The 21196-nt window shown below is 39.6% G+C and overlaps 1 protein-coding gene across 1 annotated transcript in view; it reads left to right on the forward strand.

Moving 5' to 3' along the window:
- The window catches only part of ptk7a (protein tyrosine kinase 7a), a 39536-nt gene that overhangs the window by 1062 nt on the left and 17278 nt on the right, over positions 1 to 21196 (forward strand). Inside the window, exons 2-3 of the mRNA XM_058401432.1 lie at positions 19585 to 19881; positions 20383 to 20485. Of these exons, the coding sequence (XP_058257415.1) occupies positions 19585 to 19881; positions 20383 to 20485 (400 nt within the window). The remainder of the gene's footprint in view (positions 1 to 19584; positions 19882 to 20382; positions 20486 to 21196) is intronic.

Raw genomic sequence — 21196 nt, forward strand, 5'->3', positions numbered from 1 at the left:
AGGATTACCAAGTTACCAATGCCAAATGGTTGTGCTCCAAACAAAAGGGTGATTACATTATAGGTTGTAAAGCAATGGTTGATGATTGCCGGATTTGCATGATGGCAGATCATGGAAACTGGGGAAAGAACTGCATCTATCTATGGCTCTCTGAATAGTGAAATTCCTTACTGTGAACTAGAGACCACTTTGCGGTCTTCCATCTTAACCAGGATTCTGAATGATGACATTGCTTGACTCTAAGCTGGTGAATTCAACAGGCTCTTTCAGGACTTTGGCGAGCAGTCTAGGATTAATGCCCAACTCCATACTGCTCTGAGTGTACTCCAATGCTCCTGCTGTTGTGTATTGCACAGTCCCTAATCCCTGTAAGAGCATAAAAGTGATATGGATGCATTTTAAAGGAGAGTAGGTGTGAAAACTGAGTGCTGAGTACTGAATGCTCTGTCTGCGCAATGCATCCCAGGGGACCCAGGTGAGGTAGCGCAGGGAGGGAAAGGGAGGACGTTGTGTGTGTGGGGGGGTGGATAACGAGAACGCTGTGTTGTGTATGGCTGAAGTATTCCTCCAGGGCCCGCTGAGGAAGTAGCGTAACATTTGCATGGGTGCCTGAAAGATAAAAGCACGCAGGGTAGCGGCACTTCACAGGTACTTGAAGACCTTGGTCGATGTTTACGAACATCAGGGGAGCCGTCATACTCCTTTGTTGTGCTAATTGGAGCAGGTCTGGGAAAGCCGATTCCTAACAATGGTCAAATAAATGTGCAAGGTGTGAAGACCGACTGCATTTTGCATGCAATAGTGTCAGAACCGTATTCTCTTTTATGGGCTGCATTTATATTTTTCTCACCTTTATTGTGGATCACCTTTTATGAGATCATCTTCAGTGATTTTGGAAACAACATAGATTTTTGTTTCCCCACTTTAACATATAATGGCTGTGTAGATTCACATAAGTCTGTTTGAGTCTGTAACACTGCAGATGTGGAAAGGTTTAAGGGAGGCATGTATACGTATGCACTGTGTGTACCTCTCTCTCTCTCGCTCTCTCTCTTTCTATATATATAGTATATAATAGTGTGTATAGTAGGTCAGATTGACTGGAAATGTCTTAATGCTGAAGATATTTGGTCACACAGCTAAGTCCACGGTTCAGTGTCATCAAAGGATATCGCACAGATTTTGTGGTGCCTTTTAGTGCTGGAAGGGTTTCTGGTTCAAAAGTTTCTAAAAGAGCTTCCCAGGATAGAATTACAAAGCACTTTAATATTGAGTCCTTGAAAAGCCCATGTCATTAAAAGCAGACTGAGAATTTCCTCAAAGAATACTTTCGACTCTGTCTGGAGTTTGGAACCTTTTAGCAGTGCTTATTTGGAAACGTGGTACTCTACCGCAGTGATGTAAACAGTGGCTCATACAACTCAAAATCTATATAAACAGTGTTTCAGGGAATCCTTTTCACTAACAGATACAGTATAATCTGTGGTCAGCTACATTTTCTTATATTGTTAAAATGTCATGAAAAGATTTGGTGCAATAAACTGTTGTTTATTTTCATTTTATTTTCCTTAACTGACCTCGTGTTCACAAGGCTCTTTCTCAACCAAGTCCAACAGTTTGGATTCCCCTGGAGCCGGGCGGAAAAAGGAAACTGTACCCCTATTTTAAGTTTTTCTCCAAAAAAACAAAAAAGTTCCAATCTGAAACACGAGGCGAAATGAACTGAAAAATAATTCGAAAAGACGCTGGAGGCAGTTATACTGGCAAAACTTCAGACGCTCCATCCACTGGCCACAGAGTCTTTTATGTCTTTTTTGTATACTTTTCTGGTCACAAGCTTCAGAATGTCAAGTTGCAGCAGTTTCCAATAGGAAATTTAAATAAACAAAGATTAAAAAAAAAAAAATGGATCAAAATGATTTGATTTGAAGCACTTAGTCGTCAGTAAATTGGATAATCTTGTGTGTTTGCTGATGGACTTCTAGAAAAGTTCTGTGGTTGGTCTGTTTCAGAAAAAGACAAATAAATAATATGACAAAACGTATCAAACACATGCTATAGGTCTATTTATATATTTTTTTTGCTCCAGGTTTTGATCCTGAGCTCAAATTACTGACTTTGTGGAGTTTTGCTCGACTTCCCTGAGTTTTCTCTAATTTCTCTGGTTTCTGCCCAAAAAAACATGCAAGTTGGCAGATTGATGTGCCAAAGCTGTGTCTGTGTGTGATGCTCTGTGAAGGACTGCTGTACCATCCGGGGCATGTTCCCTCCTCACACCAAGCGATCCTGTGATCCGCTCCGAATTCATTGCCAGTATAAAGTGATGTCTTCCACTAAAACAAGTACCTCAGTATTTCTGACATCTGACTAGAAACCTCAACATGGAATTCCTACTTGTAAAGCTGGGAAGGTTATCCATATCCTTTCATTTTAAATGAGTTATACTGAATATACTAATGTCTGAATTACAAGCAATCCTCATACAGGCATTTTTTGTGTGTTGAATCTGTTTTTTTGGAGTTTTTTGACGGAAAAACATACATCGCTCATTTTTAGTTAGTTTTTGCTAATAAATGGCAAACATGGGGGGGGGGAGGTTGATATTTTGTTTGAGATTGAGAATGACATCATTCTGAATTGTGACTTTGGAGTTAAGCCGAGCACAGCTTTTACTGGAGGTGAATAAATGAACCGATTCTAGCATGGAGTGTTCGATGTCTGTTAATTAAGGTCTGTTTCTTTTTGTCATAAGGGAACACAAACTTTTGCACGCTCAGCTATAAGCCTGAGAAAATGCCTGGTGAATCGTATCCATAATTCCATGCATACTCAGTGTTGAGAGAGCAACATGATTAAGAAGATGGATTGTGCTCTCTGCTGTCTGGCTGTTGCCACCTGTCAGTCCATGATTATATTTTGAACAGTGAAGCACTGAGAGAGAGAGAGAGTGGGAGGGAGAGATAGAGAGAGAAGTGGGTGGGGGGGGGGGGGTGAATAGTCTGCATGTGCTTTGGTTAATAGTGGTCGTGCTGATGAAGGAAGCAGCTGTGGTGTGTGTGTGTGTGTGTTTGAGGGGGTCCTACGTTGGACTGGCATCCTATCCCAAGTGTATTCCTGCCACAAGCCCAGTGTACCCAGGCTAGGCTATGGATCCACTGCAACTCTGACCAGGATAAAGCCACTTACTCAGTAACAACTTAATTCAATTTATATGCAAGGAATTTGTGCTTTGCAACAAGAGCAGTTAGTTTTGGCAAAATGATGTATGATGATGCACTGAGTAACTTGAATAATAAAACAGCAAAGCTATATAAAAATATCTATATTATGGTACTGGGTGCATCCCAGATCGCACACTTATGCACTATTCTATGCCAGTGTGTAGTATAAATAGTGTGAGTAATGTGTTCACATTGAAACAAGAAGTGAATTAGAAGAACCAGGAGGATGCACATATTTAACTGAAAAATTGTGTCAAAGAAAAACTAAAAAAGTGTAGAATATTTGTGACACTTCTGCAATCATTGCTTGCGGCTTTGCTTGCCTAGAGGAAGGGGGGGCTGAACTACCAGGGATTGGGGCGGAGCTACCAGGCGGACAACACTTTGGTGGACAAGACATTTTAAAGGTTTAGGGTATCATAACATCAAACAAAATCAAGTAAATCTGTTTAGTGTAAAATGGCGTTTATACAATTAACAAAGCGTTTTTTTGTGTTTTTTTTTACACACAGGTAAGAACCCCCTACCTGGCTCAATTGTGCAGGTTGTAACGTCTTTGTAGTTTCCTCTCAAGTCCCTATACATGCTAGTAGATTAATAGTCTATTCTAAATTGCCCCTGGCTGTGAATGTGTGTGTCCTTTCTGCCCTGCGATGCATGTGTTCCCAGGCAAGACTGCACATAGGCTCTTGATCCACCTTGATCTTGAGCTGGATCAAGAATAAAAACTCCCAGCTCTTCCTTTTCATGATGAAACGCCATCACCTTTCTCTTTAACAAACACTACATGCTCCATGTCAAATCATGTCTCTGTGTTATTAAAATGCTCAATAGAGCCTGAATTTGGCTGGAGATAATATAAAAGTGGACAGAAGCAGCCGACATCTTGAGCCGTTTGATCAGAGGCTTAATTAAGTGGCACAATGACAGCCATGGCGGTGCTGTAAAACTCTCTCTTATGTGGAACTCTTCTACTGCTAGTGATGAAATACAGGCGACTGAGCAGTCTTTATCTCAGGCTTACTTTTTTTTTTCCTCGCCTGGAATGGAGACTTTCACTAAGCCATACTTCTGTGACCGATGTTTACGTAGCTTGTTGTAGTAGGAGATAATGATCAGTTTCTGGCGTTGAACTTGTTGTGAAAGTGAAGGTTGGATAACAGGGTGTTTGTGTAAGGTAAGTTCAGGTCACAAGTCTGTTAGAATGTAGTTTTGGTGCTTTTGATGTTTGAGGTTCAGGGCCATGGATTGTATAGCGTTTTGTAGCTTTCACATGGTCCTAATTCGAAAAAGACGTTTGCTGAAGCTAAACTTAGGCGTATCGAATAGACATTTCTGAGGTTACTATTATACAGGGTTACAATTCCTTTTACAAGGCTATGTGCCAGATGACTATGGTTTTATTAAGGGAAACATTAGCAACTTGTCATCCTCTGCTAAACGTCTTCCTGCTACAGCTGTAATCCATTTTGGTTTTGGGCTGACACCAGTAAAGGAGCGTAGCCAATTCCTGTTCTGGGCAGAGTGTAGCGCTACGCATAGAACATCTAGCCTATAATTTCCTTTCACAGATGGTTAATGCATCTTTTACCTGATCAAGCTACAGCATGTGCAACTTGAATTGGTCCAAGAACTGAACCAAGAGGGACACCAAAGTAGAGTCATGTAACGACATATTATATTATAAAGCAGGGCTTAGTGGTTAGCATGTTTGCCTCACACCTCCGGTGTTGAGGGTTTGATTCCTCCCCGTGTGTGTGGAGTTTGCATGTTCTCCCTGTGCTTTTGGGGTTTCCTTTGGGTACTCCAGTTTCTACCCCCAGGTCAAGTGGCATCTCTAAATTGAGTGTGTGCTCTTGTACCCTGTCATGGTTTGGCATCCAGTTCAGGATGTCCTCCATTTTTTGCCAAACTCCCTGGGATAGGTTTCCCTGTGTAGGATTAAATGGCTGGATGAACTATATTATATATTATAAAATGAATTTAAATATTTCATAGTGAGTATCAAAAACAAGCAGTGTTATGAGTCAGTTTTCAAACATATGCCACTTGTAGTGAAATCCAGTTCAGTCCAGTCCAGTGCTTCTTAGGGAAATAAGAAATAAGTTTGTTTATATATATATATATATATATATATATATATATATATATATATATATATATATATATATATATATATATATATATATATATATATATATATATATATATATATTAGCTGCACTTACGTGTTAGAATGTTTAGATCAGCAGCTTGAGGAGGCGAAGGAAGGCATTTATTTGACTTCATTCTGTTCTCGATTAAACCGCTCTTGACTTTGGCAGTGCGTATGTAGGCATTATAATCATGGAATGGGAAACATTGTAAAAGCACAGTGTTTGCACCATGGGCTGTTCCTGTCCTGTAAAATGACCACATGTTTTTTTTTGGCGATTATATGACCCTGTAGAGCAATCAGAACCTAATGACTACTACTCATACCAGTACTGATCCAACAAAAAGGTTTAAGTGTTGGCAGGGGATGATGTGGGATGCAGGCATCATGAATACATCCGGATGTAGGAAAAGGCTCAAAGCTGACTCAAGCTTTCTAATGTGCTTTTTAATGTGCAGATTGAAGAAAAAAAAAACACCATTTCCTTCCCATTTTCCTTGACTCAGCTACCACCCAGGCAGAGTGTAGGCTCACCTGTAAATGCTCCGGTACACATGAAGCCAGTTTACTGCATCTTTGTGAACTGCTACTCATGCTGCATCACAGAGCAGCATAACACACTTGGAGGAAAGCCGTACGTGAGCTCACACAATGTTTCCAAAGCCTATGATTGGCTAGTGCTGCTGTGATTGACAGGGGAGAGCGAGCATTTGCTCCCCACTGACTCTGAGTTTGAAGGACGGTCTACAAGCGATGGTTCTGTCATAATTTTTAGGTTTGTGTTTGGTTTCGGTTGAGAGTGAGTCAGAGTGACTTGTGCTGTCATAATCATGTTTGTTATTCAGCAGTGAGTCACGTCATGGCTGATCAATCACCATTAATAGCCTGATTTTTGTCCTGTCATGACATATTAAAGAATGTGGCTTTGTTTTGTGTATGCATATATTACTTGCTAATTATCTAGTTACTTGTCTTTTGTTGCTTTCAACATCTTTTTTTTTTTTTGCATTTAAAAAATCTTTTATACATTTCTAATATAAATGTGCCCAAACCACCATTCTGTGCATCTCTAATTATGTTTGATTTACATGAGACCTGAAGCCAGTCTTCGTGTAGTGCGGTTTATTTAATCCACACTCTTCATGTCCCTTACTCTTTGATTACAAGGATCAAAATCATACGTGAATGATTATAAAACATTACCTATGCTTTTAAATGTCAGATGCGCTTTTAATGACGCTGTATATTTCGGAGTAAGAGCTGCTTTGATATCCTGAAGATGGTGCCAGGCAAAATAAGAGCAGGTATTTTTAGTGTGTGAAACTGCTGCTGCAATTCAAAGCGCTCTTTATGAGTACAAGTGGTTCTCGTTAGTTCTACAAATGCAATTAGTTTGAAGTTCATATGCTTTGGGTTATGGTTATTCTTTTTTTCCCCCTTCTGATGATTTATTTAGAAACTGCGTAGCACTCTTTCTTCACATCATAGGTTTTTTATGTAGTAACAGGAATGCACATGGATTAGTTTAGCTGGAACATGTCCACTCCTGCCCTGCTAATTCATCATCAGGAGTTGTGACGAGAATAAGAGAATAAAACCTATTTCCTTTTGTTTGGTTGATGTCTTTTAGGTGCAAAAATGTGCTGTATAGAAGACAGTTAACTGAATTCACATTGCAACATTATAGAATATTTGGGAAGTTTATATACTTTTCTTAACCACAGTTGAAATCCCATTTGAAATGGATAGGTTTTGGATTCGTTTTACCATCGAAGATGATTACAGATGAGAACAGTGAATTTTAATCCAGTATGAATGAGCAAAGGTTGTAGTTTTTACAAGTCTGGACAAATACTTAATCCTGTTCAAATCAAATCCAGCCAGTCAAAGCCTTCACATATTATATTACTAACTCTAATTGACCTATATCCCTGTTGCTGCCACCCAGCCTGAGGAGGGGAAAATATTTGAAAAATGTGGACTTTTGCCCTTGTGCATACTTAAGGAAGATAATACAGACAAACAAGAACCAAGAAGCAACTAAGAAATAAGAACAAACAAACAAACAAGAATGAACAAACAATCAAGCACAAACGAACGAACAAACAAACAAACAAGCACGAACGGAAAAACAAACAAGCATGAACTAAAAAGCAAACAAGAACAAACAAACGAACAAACAAAAACAAACAAGAGACAAACAAAAACAGACAAAAGTACACTTTTCCATTTTACACCAGAAGCGAAACCACACATGCTAGTAAACGTCAATCATGACCTTTTTAATTTTCCACCAGGTTGCTCTCAGGTGAACTATTCATTTATTCTTTTTTTTTTATTTTTTTTATTGGTTTAGTTAATATAGGTCAGCAGGAAAATACTGGAATATTAACTATTCCGTCTGGAATCTCAAAACGCTATTCCAACGTGATATTCGGATTCTCCGAAATCACAAAAGTAATTTAAAACTCTTCACAAATGTTTAAGGAAATTTAACCATCTGAGGCACATCCCTGATATATTCCATCATTTTCCTATTTCATAACCAGTATAATATGAAAAGCCTAGACTGCAGGGTAAATGTAAATTACAACTCTGTTTCAGTTTCATAACCATTGTGTTGCCATCAGCATGTATTAGCTACTGTTTTAAAACAATGCAAATTAAAAAAAAAACAATGCAAATCAACCAGTTTCGCGACATGTGGCATTTTAAGACGAATAAAATTTGTCATCATAATTACAGTGACAGAAAATCTCTACATGTCTTAATGAGCACATTCATGTGGTTTGGCTCGTCAGTCAACTAAGCTGTGGCCTTATTTTATAAAGTCACGTTATGTAACTTTAAAGCTTGAAGCAAATTTATTTTATTTTATAAAAACTTAAGTTTTTTTTAGATACTGAACAAAAAACTCAGGCGATGATGATTATAAGAACATTTTATACAACTTTATCACACGTTTAAATAACTTGGAATTTTCTTTGTTGTGGGTGTCACAGGGCTTGTTTTGGTAATTGATACCAACACAGGTATAATGTTTGTGCTTTTTTTTTTTTTAAGCGAAGGCGGGGTTGAGAGATCTTCTCACAAGCCTCGAGAAGCAGTTAATTATACCACATTCCAGTCACATCTTTCACAGTGTGAAGAAAGATGGACACGGCAGGGGTGTGTGTGTGTGTGTGTGTGTGGGCCTCCTGCGGGCTGCGTGGTGTGAACAGAACCCATGAACACCCCCTCATACTGTAGCCATGTGTATGGATCAGATTAGCCAAATTAGATGAGCTCCATAGGCATGCTGCATTTGTTCTCACTATTGAGGTGGTGGAAACCAGGAGTTAGGGGGTGAGGAAGAAGGTGAGACAGAGGGCTGATCTTGAATCCCTATAGAGCGGAAATCGATTTCTGAACCTCGGCCAGAAAACCGGCTTCTCCACTTATAGCCTGTAGCACATCTATAAACTTGCCCATTCCCAGGACCCTGCTGGCATGGACCCCACGGAGAGCTCCCCACCCCCACTGCTCTTATAGACTGTGTACTATAAACACGAAGAGGCTTGTGCCCCCCCTTTCTTCGCTACCCATTCATTCGGCTAATAATACATGGTGTAGGGTTTCCACCAGTGTTGAGGTGTAGTTTGACCTTCCAGGACGGCTTGTGAATAGAAGTTGTTGCTTGGGAATCGGGTAGATCGTGCCGTGTTCTGTTGTGGAGGCTCTACCCTTGACAGTGGCCTTTTGCTGAAGGGGGGAAAACGAGGGGGAAAAAATCTTCGTCTTTTGTCACCCGAGCGCGAGTCGATCCATCTGCCGTTCTTGTTTGTACGAAGACGTGCACACTTAAGGCTACAGGATATTTTTGGCACACGATGATGGATCTGTAGCTCACAGGTGGGCACAAGAACAAAGAAGGAACCACGAGGACAAAAGGAAGGAAGGTTGGAGGACCACTTGACCAGTCAGTAACAATAACAATACTGATAACATTTGCACTGATGTGGAGGACAAATGACAGTTTTCAGTGTGGCTTAGGAGCATGCTGCCATAATGAGCTTCGCAGAGATCAGAGCTGCTTAACCGGAATCATATCCCAAATAACATTAGGAGGTGAACATTAGTTTTTATTTATGAGGAAATCACAAGGAAGCAACATCGTAATTTTATTTGAAAAAAGTGGTCAGGCGCACTACTTCCGCTATACTTGACATACTTGACAAAAAGACTTCCTAGTCACTATGTATGTGCATTACATATACCCCATAATATTATTTTTTATCGTGTTCATAATTAAAATATTTATAGATGAATCATTTTTCAGATCCCTTATACCTACATGATGTGGTAAAGGTCTTCAAAATTTGGCTTAATGCTACAGTAAACCTCTGACAGATTCCAGTCTTCAGTTCAAATTTATTTTTTACATCGTCAAAAGCTTTTTCTGCCATGAACTATGAACCATCTTTTTGTGCATGTTTAGTCTTTAGACATAACGCCGCATAAATTCTGGCCCTTTTATGACCTTTGGTGAAGATGCGTACGTCATATGCACAGGTGTGTGGAAACCGAGGTGACCATCAGGTCACACACAAACTTTATTCCTCCCACCTAGATCACTAAGCCTTAATAAAACAACACCATGATTTGAAGTGTTCTCGTTCTTGACACGCCTGTAATCAGAGAGGATTTACTTTCTTTAATCAGTACGCAACCCCCATCCCCAGCTATCGCATTACCCTCCTGACGTTTCTGGCAGCTCCTTTAAAAAAAAACCCAAAAAACTATAGAACCTGGACATCAGTGCTCTATTGTCTCTGGAGTTTAATATGCGTGTCCAAGGCGTGTAGAGTGACACCTGTTTAGCCAAGTCCATGTGAATATAACTTCTCTGATGGGGGAACAGCTGGAAAAATAGGCCACTTCCTGCCCAAGATGGGACCCCGCTGTTTGGCGGACAATGGGGTGCCCTGGAAATATCCGTGACGGGGGCAGAGACTTGTCTGGACAGAGACAATTGTTGGGCCATGGTAGGGCTGTTAAGTCTTCGCGTCGAGTTACCCTCAGGGAGGCCAACAGCTGGATGTTGTAAGTTCGTTATTAGGTGTTTGCCAAGTCTTCCACACATGTGCTCCTGACTTAGTTGGCCACTAATTCCTCTGCTGGTATGTTGACTAAAGTGGGCAAGATATTTTTACTCAAGTCTTCCGGACTCTTAGGTCTGTGTAAGCATTAAATATTTTTATGGCCAAGCTGTTTAAAACAACATTTTGTTCACTTTATACTGGCAACAGTCGCTACCTTTTATATAATCCTTTATTAACATATTGCTTGTTCAGTAATATCAGAAACCAAACATTTATACCAAATGTATTCATGGTTAAGTTCTTGTGCCTGGGGGTTGTTCAAGTAATAAAATAAACAGTAATTTCCAGAACTGAGAAATATAGAAATTCAGAACTGATTTGGAAAATTAGAAATATTCTGAAGTCAGTGCAGTGGTGTGTTCAAATGTAACTCACTCAAGCTTGTGAGATGGGATGGCCAACACATTTCATGCTTGCGGTTCATGTGAGGACATTGTTGCTAGGCAACTAACAGATATGGACACCATGCATGGTTGTAGCACAAACACAGATAGACAAAGCTTTGTATAAGTACAACAGAACGGTCCAAAAATTTTTCCAACATTTCCCTCAGAAATATTCAGATTTGCTTCAGAAATATCCACTTTTACCTTAGAAATATCCACTTTTACCTCAGAAATGTCCACATTTACCTCAGAAATGTCCACATTTACCTCAGAATATCTACATTTACCTCAAATATCCACATTTCCCTCAGAAATATTCAGATTTGCTTCAGGAATATCCACTTTTACCTCAGAAATATCTATATTTACCTCAGAAATGTCCACATTTACCTCAGAAATGTCTACATTTACCTCAAATATCCACATTTATCTCAGGCACATTGAGAGTTATCTCAGAAATACCAACATTTAACCCAGAAATGTCCACATCCTCAAATATTTTTTGGAAAATAACAAATAAAATGCTCTGTAAGACTAAAATTAAGTTCTAAATTCCAAGACTGTCGATCACATCACATGTTGTCTGTTTTCATGGTGCAGTTACTGACCTTAATACTTAAAAGCAGCCAAAAAGTCTTGCAAAAGTTCTGTATTTATTCATGAGGAAATGGTTAAAACCCTGCATGTGTTGTCAGCTTACTGATGTTTTAACCAGAATGCCTCACTCACAAACCTCAACCAGACAGGTGGTATTCATCAGAATGGTCTTAGTGTTAAATATGAACCTTTTAATGCATCTTTGCTCCAAAGCAGTCATCCCTTCACTGCTCCTGACTTAACCTCTCTGTGGGCAGCAAAATTAATGGAGACTGTATGGGCTTACAGCTAAAGACAATATAAAGCCATCATTCTAAAGGTAATAAAAACATCACCATACATTTGACCACCAGGTCATCTTTCTAAGAAAGGATATCTGTTTTATAGGATCTTCTTTACTCATATAAATCAGTAGATTAGTATCTACACACACACACACACACACACGCATCTTCTCCAGCCTGTGATTAAAGTGGAGACATGATCCAGATTTGGACGTCTCAAATTTAAAACAAAAACAACAGGTATAACTACTTCAAGCTTTTTCCACCAGTTTCTTTTGATTACATTAACTGGCCTCATCATGGAAGATGGTTAGATGATGGATAAGTAGGAGCAGGGCTGGTTTTCTATAACTACCATATTATTATTTTTTTTTTTTTTTTTTTTAAACCATGAAACAATTTTTAATTAGCATAATTGTGCGATCTATTTACTTTTCTAACACAAATACAAAAATGAAAATCATCTGATAGAAGTACAATCTAATACCTCAATAATCAAACTTAAATGAAAAACAGTTCAGTAGTTCAGTTCAGGTGACTCATTTTTCAGTACACAATGATGTGTTATGTGTTAAGTATACAACACTCTCGAAATCTCAAATTATGATTTGTCAGAAGATTTTGATTAATTTTCTCTAACAGCAGCCTTCCTATTAGTGCTAGCTGTAATTCAAATCCCAGGTTTATATGAAAGTGCTCCTTCGCTATCCCTAATTTGACGTTTTGCCATCCTGATCCATTTGATTGGCTCAGAAATTTAAAACTGGGCTTATTCCTCACTACATTCCCACCCCCTTGAGCCAGACTTTCTTACTGGTGTCTCCAGACATTTGTTAGAGATCATTTTTTGCCTAGGGAGACGTCTGGTCGTATGTAAATGTGCTTCAGTGCTTTATATTCTGTCATTGCCTATGTTGGAGGTCATCAGTGCGTTTTCATTCCAACTACAAGGCGAGTCTCCAACGAACTACACCCATGGTTTAAAAATCTTAACCCAAGGATGTTTTACCTCCCAGCATGAAAGCAGTTCTTTGTGTAGGAACAGCATAATGGTGAGTAAGACCTGAGGGAGTGTTCGAATGAGCTTTACACTCCAGGTTCTGTATAACGACCCTCTTGGGGTAAGCAGAAGGTTCCCACTGGTTATGATTATTGTTTGACTGGGGAGGATGTATTATATTTGAAAATATTCCTGGATAGTCTGAATTTGGTTGCTCTGGCACCAAAGCAGAAGCAATGATTTAGCATTATTATAAGAAGTTGTCCAAATCTGCTTCTCAATCAGATATTCTAATCATATAAATTATTTGCAATCAAAATGGCAGGTGAACTAAAATGTTCTTCCATATTGTCCAACTTTAGCTTCAGGTTCCTGTTCTTGGCTGATGAAAGCCGATATGATCACCTGCTGATTTAGCCTCAAGGTTTGATATGCCTTCAGATGCTTTTCTGCTCACCACGGCTGTAAAGAGTGGGTAGCTTCAACCAGTCTCACCATTCCCCTCTAACCATCCCAAAGGATGGCTACTAACTGGATTTGTTGTTTTGTTTTTTTTTTTACTAGAAGGGAACTAAATGGATTTTTTTTTCCACACCATTCTGTGTAAACTGTATATACTGTTGTGCATGAAAATCCCAGAAGAAATATTTAAATCAGCCTGTTTAACACCAACAACCATGCTACATTTAAAGTCACTGAGATTACATTTTTGATGTACAAATGAACTCATGAAATCTGCATGGTTTTATGCATCGTTCCGCTGGCATATGAATAGCTGACTGGATAATTGTATGATTGTGCAAGTGTATGGCGTGTGTTTTTAAACTATTGTTGAAAAATTTCAGCACCTCGCAATCAGTGCTACAGTTTTCATACCACTTGGGCAATATCCAGATGTATGAAATTGTGTGTGCTATAAATCGTGAGTACTCAGGTGTCTGTATACTGATCTGATTTTCATGCATTTTAAAACCCTTTCCAATGAGTAATTTAGTCCTGTGAATTCCTGCAATGTTGACTCACTGGGGGGAGAACGTCTGAAAGCCTGCAGTCATCATGGCTCACATTACATCCTTGCAAAGAGTTGACCAAGTTACTAATAGGATGTCAATATTTCGATCAGAATTGTGTATCAGCCAGCATTTGAAGAAAAATTTGGATGTATGCACAGTGCAATTTTCTATATACGTGGGCGTAGGAGTTTAATCCAGTTAGGGTACTTCTTTCTGCTTGTTCATCAGAAAGTCAGACTGTGGTGAATGCCATCTTTGTGCTGAGCCTCTCTACAGGAATCCAGGAAGGGGTTCAGAGAGCGGCTTTCATACAGGTTCGTCTAGAAAAAGGCGGTTTAAAGCTTGTAGGCTGAAACGATTGAGAGTCCAGATGCTGACCATCAAATAAATGACCAGTGTATAATGGGCACATGATTAAATAGCTGAGTAGAGAAATTTTATAGAGTTGTGTAATCTGGTCATTAAGTGGCTCTAAGTTATGCCACTCCTGTTTCATGTAGGTCACATCGGTTGGGTTGAATATTAAATATAAATGGCGTGCTGGACAGAAAGCCAGTGCTGCCCTTCCACTGAGAGAAACAAACTCAGTCTGTACCTTGTGGGCTTTTTTTCTTTTTAGTTGTTTTTTCCTGTAGAAGAAAGGAAAGGAACAATGCTGAGGTGCCTGCTCAATACTATCCCCTGTGTAATCAGGAAAACAAAAAATGCCCTTGGTTTATTTCTGGAGCTACGTTTGTGGCTGGATTTCCTGTGTCGTCTCTGTGTTCAGGTTTAGTCATGTTTGACATCTTGATGGAGCTGGAGGAAATGGTATTTGGGGGGTGGGTGGGTCCAAACAGATCTCGTCTTATGAATCTCAGTATGGTGGTTTGTTTTGTTTGTTTGTTTGTTTGTTTGTTTCTTTCTTTGTTTCTTTCTCTCTTTCTTTCTCTCTTTCTTTCTTTCTCTCTTTCTTTCTTTCTCTCTTTCTTTCTGAAGGTTACTTGAAAATAAGACGCTACAGAACAGATTCATTCCAGGTGAAGAGGATCTACTGTTGTTCGGTGGCCTTTCCCACACTCAGGAAGAGAGACGCTGCTGTTAAACATAGAGAGTACTTGCAGAAGTTCCTCTGTGAAGATCCCATATTGTAGCAACAATCACAAAACAAGAGCCTGGTGTTTGTGCATGAATCCGGAGATAATGATGTGTGTAGTTTTCTCATGGCTGAATGGAGCAGTTGTACTTCTACATGATACTACATGTTATGAATTAGCGGTTTTGACGATTGTTTAATTAAAATCCAACATGGATGGAGATGCTAAGAAAGCCCTGTGTGTAATGGAAGAGACTAAACTTTCAAGCATGGAGATGCACAAAACTTTATTCATTCATCAATCATCTTTAGTGACCACTGTATCTTGGCCAGGGTTGTGGTAGGTTGTGTCAACTGTGTGTGAACAGAAATCTCCTGTAACCACCCCCCAAACCAAAAAAAAAAAAAAGGAAAGATGCAGCAAAAATGGGAACTTGGAAAACTTTCATTTCATGTCTTGTTGGTTAATTAATATAATTCCTTCTTTTTAAAACTTTCTTTTTACGCTAAGGGTGCACAGACTTTTGCACTCGACTCTACTGCGTAAATCGGATGCATCGTGCAGTGAACACACTCGCACCCAAAAACCCCAAATGCATATAAAAGCAGGAGGTTTTTCTGTCTCTCAATCGCAATCTCTCGGTTTACATTCTTCCCTGTGTGCCGGCATGCAGGGCAGCGAGACAGCGTGGTGTTGACATCATTTCAAGCTAATTTTTTTGTCTCAGGTCAACCGGGTGCAGTCCTTCTTTGCCTCTTCAGATTCCTTCAGCCTTTCCAGCCCGTCTTACAGCTGCAGAACCTCCCACCCTGTCACCGTCGCCCAAAAGGGTCAATCTGTAATCTCATTAAGAGAACAGACTCTCAGTGTTCAGCTTCACTCAAGATGAGGACGTTGTGTTTATAAAGTGTTCCCGTTAAAGCAAAGTGTTTAATCCACTTCTCCAGGCAACTAAGCCGAATTTATACTTTGAAGAAGATTCCTGACGTGCCCTTTAAGCCTTTATGGTTTGTGGTGAGTCACAGCATCTCTAGTTAGTTTCTTTACAATAGAGTGCTCACTGTGTGCAGTACTTATTAATTAAATGGGCAGAACTGTGCACTTTTTTTGGGTGGTGAAACAAAGTCTACAGGAATACGGAAAATGTCCCTCTTACTGTCAGTGTTCAGTGTTTATTGTGTTATAGTGTATAGATTTTTGGTGAGACCAGCTATGTTGTTTGGTTTGGAGACGACGGCGCTGACGAAAAGACTGGAGGCAGAGCTGGAGGTGGCAGAGTTGAAGATGCTGCGATTTTGTGTTGGGATTGACTAGGATGGAGAGGATTAGAAATGAATCTATTAGAGGGACATCTCAGGTGGTAAGGTTTGGAGACAAAGTAAGAAAGGCGAGATTAAGATGTGCAGAGGAAGGGTATGGATTATACTGGAAGAAAAATGCTGAGGATGGAACCACCAGGAAAGGGGAGAAAAGGAAGGCCAAGGAGGAGGTTGTGGTAGGGAAGACATGCAGGTGATTGTGACAGAGGGAGATGCACTGGAAAGATTGAGATAGAGAAATATGATCCGCAGTATAGATTTGAGAGTATAGATTTGTTCATCGACTTTATTTGACAGGTGATAACTGCACAGAATATCATGTGGTGTGTGAGATGAGGTTCATGATTTGATGCTGCCTGGGTAGTGAACAGTACATAAGCATAACAGCACATAATATGCAATTTATGCTATCGTCGTAAAAAAAACGGCAATGGCTCTGGTGAGCATCAAGTACAAACCTGCCATAAATCCTTATAGTCTGGTGAATTTGATTTTGGCTTTTGTGTTTAGTTACATTCTTTTCATAGCATGGAGGGTGATACCAGCTCACATCTAACTGATGTTTGTTGATAATGCTGCGTTCTCAGATAGCTAGATTTACTTAAAAATGCAAGCAAATGTGTTGTGTTGGTACTTTTTAGAATCTTTTCAGTTCAGGTGGACAGAAAGCATAGCTGTAGGAGCCTTATCACATCTTATTATTTCAGCTGAATTCAGTTCATCACATAAAACCTTTCAGAAGGGCAATGACCGTCATGTTTGTTAATGCTTTTCTTCTCAAGTGTAAATCAGGCTTCAAGTTCCTTGGCTGGCTGCTCCTTCACTCCCCTCCTCCTCCTCCTCCTCCCTCCTCCCCCAGAGGCTAAAAGTGAAGACGGACTCCTGATCATTTCTGTCCTTATTGAATGTGCTTTGGCCTGCTCTGTGGGAACCAGCGCCTTCATTTCCCATTCACCTCACACGCTGACTCTGTCCCAGCATGGGCCATGCCTTCTAGAGTGGGACTGACTGGTGTCTTTATGTATCAGTGAGCAATGTCTAGATGAATGAAGGATCCACTCTGCAGGGGGGGAAAGCGTGCAGAGAAGCCATGGATAAGAGTTTTTAGATGCCTGTCATTTTCTGGAACGTGTATTTTGGAAAGGTTTCTAATGCTAATTCAGTCTGCCGTTTGAACATAACAGCACGTGATGTGTTTACGGAAGGATTTATTTGGTCATTTTTCTGTCAAAAAAGTGATGAGTCACCAAACACCAACCAGCCCAATGACAAATCTCGTATATGGTCACTTGGTGCTAATCTTTAATAACTTCTATAATTGGGGTATCAGTCAGCAAGTGAAGACTGAGAGGTCATCAGGTCCTCGGCAATATAGAGAGCTCCGACCACCTGTCCATCTCCATCATCATCATACCTGCGCTGGTTGAAGAAGCCGACTGATCTGAAAGCTCTCTGTAGTTACAAAGGTCAAGATTTAAGGACAAGGGAAATATTACCTACCTTAGAACAACATAAAAAGAGAAACTCATATCCTGGGTCCACATTGTCTGACCTGTGTCTCCAGTCCACCTGCACCCTGCACAGCTGGACTTCAAACACAGAGCAGATGGAGGATGGAGGTCAGAGAGCCTCATACTTCTTCATTAAACTTTTTCCAAGCAGACATTTTCAAGAAATTCTCAAATTGTTACGTAGTTAGATAGTTATTTTAATCAAGTTGCGAAGATATCAAAAACTCGAAGAAGACTTTACAAGCTGTAATTTTGGCTTTGAGAACATATTTTACGAGGCAAGGTCAAATCCCAGAGCATCTAAATACAGCATCAGAATTATGTTTTTTAAAAATAGCTTTTACTTTTGTTGCTGTTTAAAGCAAGTTGAATAGTAACAACATTAACAGTGTAGCTACGATGTAGTCTGTTTTAAGTCAGCAGGAAGTTTTTCCTGATCAGGGACATTGGGTGTGAGGCAGGATTGCACCCTCGATGGGACACCAGTCCATGGTGGGGCACAATACACACACACACACATTCAACCTGGGGGGCATTTTAGCATAACCAGTCCACCTGTGGAACTCGACACAGACAGATCTCAGGGTTGAACCAGGGACCCTGGACCCTGCACCACAGTTCCACCCCATTTTTCATTTGTTCTTAATTACCCTACAATTTTTCAGTATGATTCAAAAGTACTTGATGCTATTCAGACATTTTGATCAGACATTTTTACTTTTTTTCAGGTTTAGAAATGTGTTTTACTCCCAGACCCTATGACAGCGATTCTTGGTTGGTCAGATTCATTTGGAACGTCCAAAAATTACGGTTGCCTGTTCAATATGGTATGATTGTAGCTAAGAAAAATATCACATTTCTATGGTAGAAAAATGTTAAGCCTCTCTTTTCAGATTGGCGTACAGGACTAAGCTCTACCTTACATTTGGAAAGAATTAGATACAACATTTCTGCCAAATTTGATAAAATGTGGGAACCAGTTTTTAGGTTTTTTTTCTCTCACCACAAAGACAATTTTTTTATTTGTTTGTTTTTTTTTTTAAATTGTTTGCTTTTTGTCCTTTAAAAGATTGTAGAAAACGGCAGTCTTATGTGTCGTAATCCTTTTTCTTACTCTTTATTCTCTACACTGCAACAGATTGTTGATATATGGAGGGTTAGTCTGTTCTTGCTTCCTGATGTTTGAACTTTTGCAAAATCGTAATACAAAATGTGCTTGATTCTGTTCACATCTGAATGGTGATAATACAATTAGTTGTGTTTCCGAAGTGCAGGCCCTTTCCGACATATTTTACCATCCGAAGTCAAATCCTCCAGTGTTTACACACGTCACCAAGACATTACATGAAAAGCCATGGCTAGAGATTTTGTTCATTTTCTAGTACATGTCAGATTTTCTGCAATTACAAGATTGTGGTTCAGAGATTCTTGACATTTTGTCATGTGAAAGTGATGATTGGTGCCTTACTATGTTCTAATGGAGCATGTGGCTGTGTTGTGAGGCTTGGACAGTTTTCGTCATGCTAGTATGAGTTCATAGCTACTGCGACTAAAGCCAGCAGATGGCCCTCATAATAGGTGAATGTAGTTACAGTGCCTTCCGCATGTGCTATTGATTTAATCAGCCACTAATTTTCTTTTACTGGTCATGTCACTGACGCGTAAACGTTATGACTATTTTTGCTAAATGTGCAAGGTGTGATTTTTCTAGTTGCATCACTTGCATCTATGTCAAAGTTTTTTTTAAGACTTTTCTAATCCACAGTAACCATATCTGGCTTTGTTGTAAGCTCTGAGAACAGCAAAGAGAGCTGTGTGTTTGTAAGCATGCTTGTTTTCGCTCACTCCTCCTAATTACAATCCGTTCACCTTTTTTCTCAGCACTTTGCATCCAGGCCGCATCCTTCCATTTCACAAAGGAGCCCAAATCCCAGGATGCACTGCACGGACGCAGCGCCATGTTGCGCTGCGAAGTGAACGATCCTGGAGGCATCACGTACAGCTGGCTTCACAACGGCCACCCGGTCTCTGACACGGAGCGCCGCTTTCGGGAAGGAGGCAACCTGAAGTTCACCGCCATCGACCGGACCCTGGACTCCGGCACCTTCCAGTGTATGGCTACCAAAAATGAAACGGGAGAAAAGGAGCAAACAAGCGAGGCCAATTTCAACATTAAATGTAAGCTGGATATTCATGTTTCCCAAAAACACAACCCAAGTATAACCACCCCACCCTCAAATATTTTTGCGACATCCGGCATTAGTCTGCTACCACATTAAACTGTGCTTTAAAGGCACACATGTAAACCATTGGGTGTTTTTTTTTTTTTTTTTTTTTTCTCGGCCCCAGCCCTTCACCACACTGCCTCTGCAGAAAACCAAACGGAGCCGGCATGAGAGAAAGTTATTTCGGGCCAGTGAAGGGGGCACACAAAGCTCCCCTTTATACATCCTTGCCAAGATTAATTGCTTGAAATGCAGCAGCTCGCCACTTGTGTTGGATAACATGGAAGGTCAGCTGAAAAGTGCGGCCTGTTTTCAGTGAGGGTGTGAAACATGTCCGGATGGTGTCACTGAGGGAGTTTGAGTCTAAAAATAAGACAGTAGCCAGGTTTTAAGAACCTAACTATTAGTTTATTATCAGTTTTAATCGCATTTTCTCTGCGTTATCTCTCTGTAGGGTTGGAAAGCGGTGGAGTGACACTTCAGAGTCCAGCCTCAGAGGCAGAGATCGAGAGCTCCTCGTCTGTCATCTTGCGCTGTAACATCGACGGACACCCGCGGTGAGGGAGATTATATTTACAGAAGAATGTTTTTTGCCAGTATGGCTAAATGAAGTGAACGTTTAAGGTCTAAGCTGTTTACATTGCTGTCATTCAGGGGGTTTTGTATTGAAATAGAAAAACAATTGCAAAAAAATTATATCTTTGCAAGTGAAAATATCTGGAATATACACAAATACAACTCTCTTTACTAGACTGTCTTATGACAAAAAATATATGATTATTAAGCCTATTAATCTCTAGATATATTTATTCAGCTCAAGCTTGACAGATAATTTTGCTTATTTTAAGTGTTTATTTTTAATGAGCAAATTATTTGTCCATAGAAAACCATTTTGACAATTTGACATTAGAAAATATGTCTAGAAATCGACATTAATAAAATAATCAAATTTCTTTGACATAATGATATAAGGAATTATTAGATCCTTTTTTTTTGTCAAGTGATATCTTAACTTTATCTTATTTTTATCTTATATATATCTTAATTAATAATAATAATACAGTAATAAATATAAAACCTTAGAGAACATACTGTCCATGATAAAAATGTAGTGTAATGGGAATTTTTTTTTTTTTAGATTTCTAAACCTTAAACACAAGTTAAAAAAGAAAAGAAAATTTGATTAGTAAAAAATCTGATCTTAGTGCTGTTTCTTCCCTTCTGTTTTGTTTCATTTGGAAATGAGAAACGATTAACTGCAGCAAGCA

This window comes from Hemibagrus wyckioides, linkage group LG10 (assembly GCF_019097595.1).
Source record: "Hemibagrus wyckioides isolate EC202008001 linkage group LG10, SWU_Hwy_1.0, whole genome shotgun sequence".
Lineage (NCBI taxonomy): Eukaryota > Metazoa > Chordata > Actinopteri > Siluriformes > Bagridae > Hemibagrus > Hemibagrus wyckioides.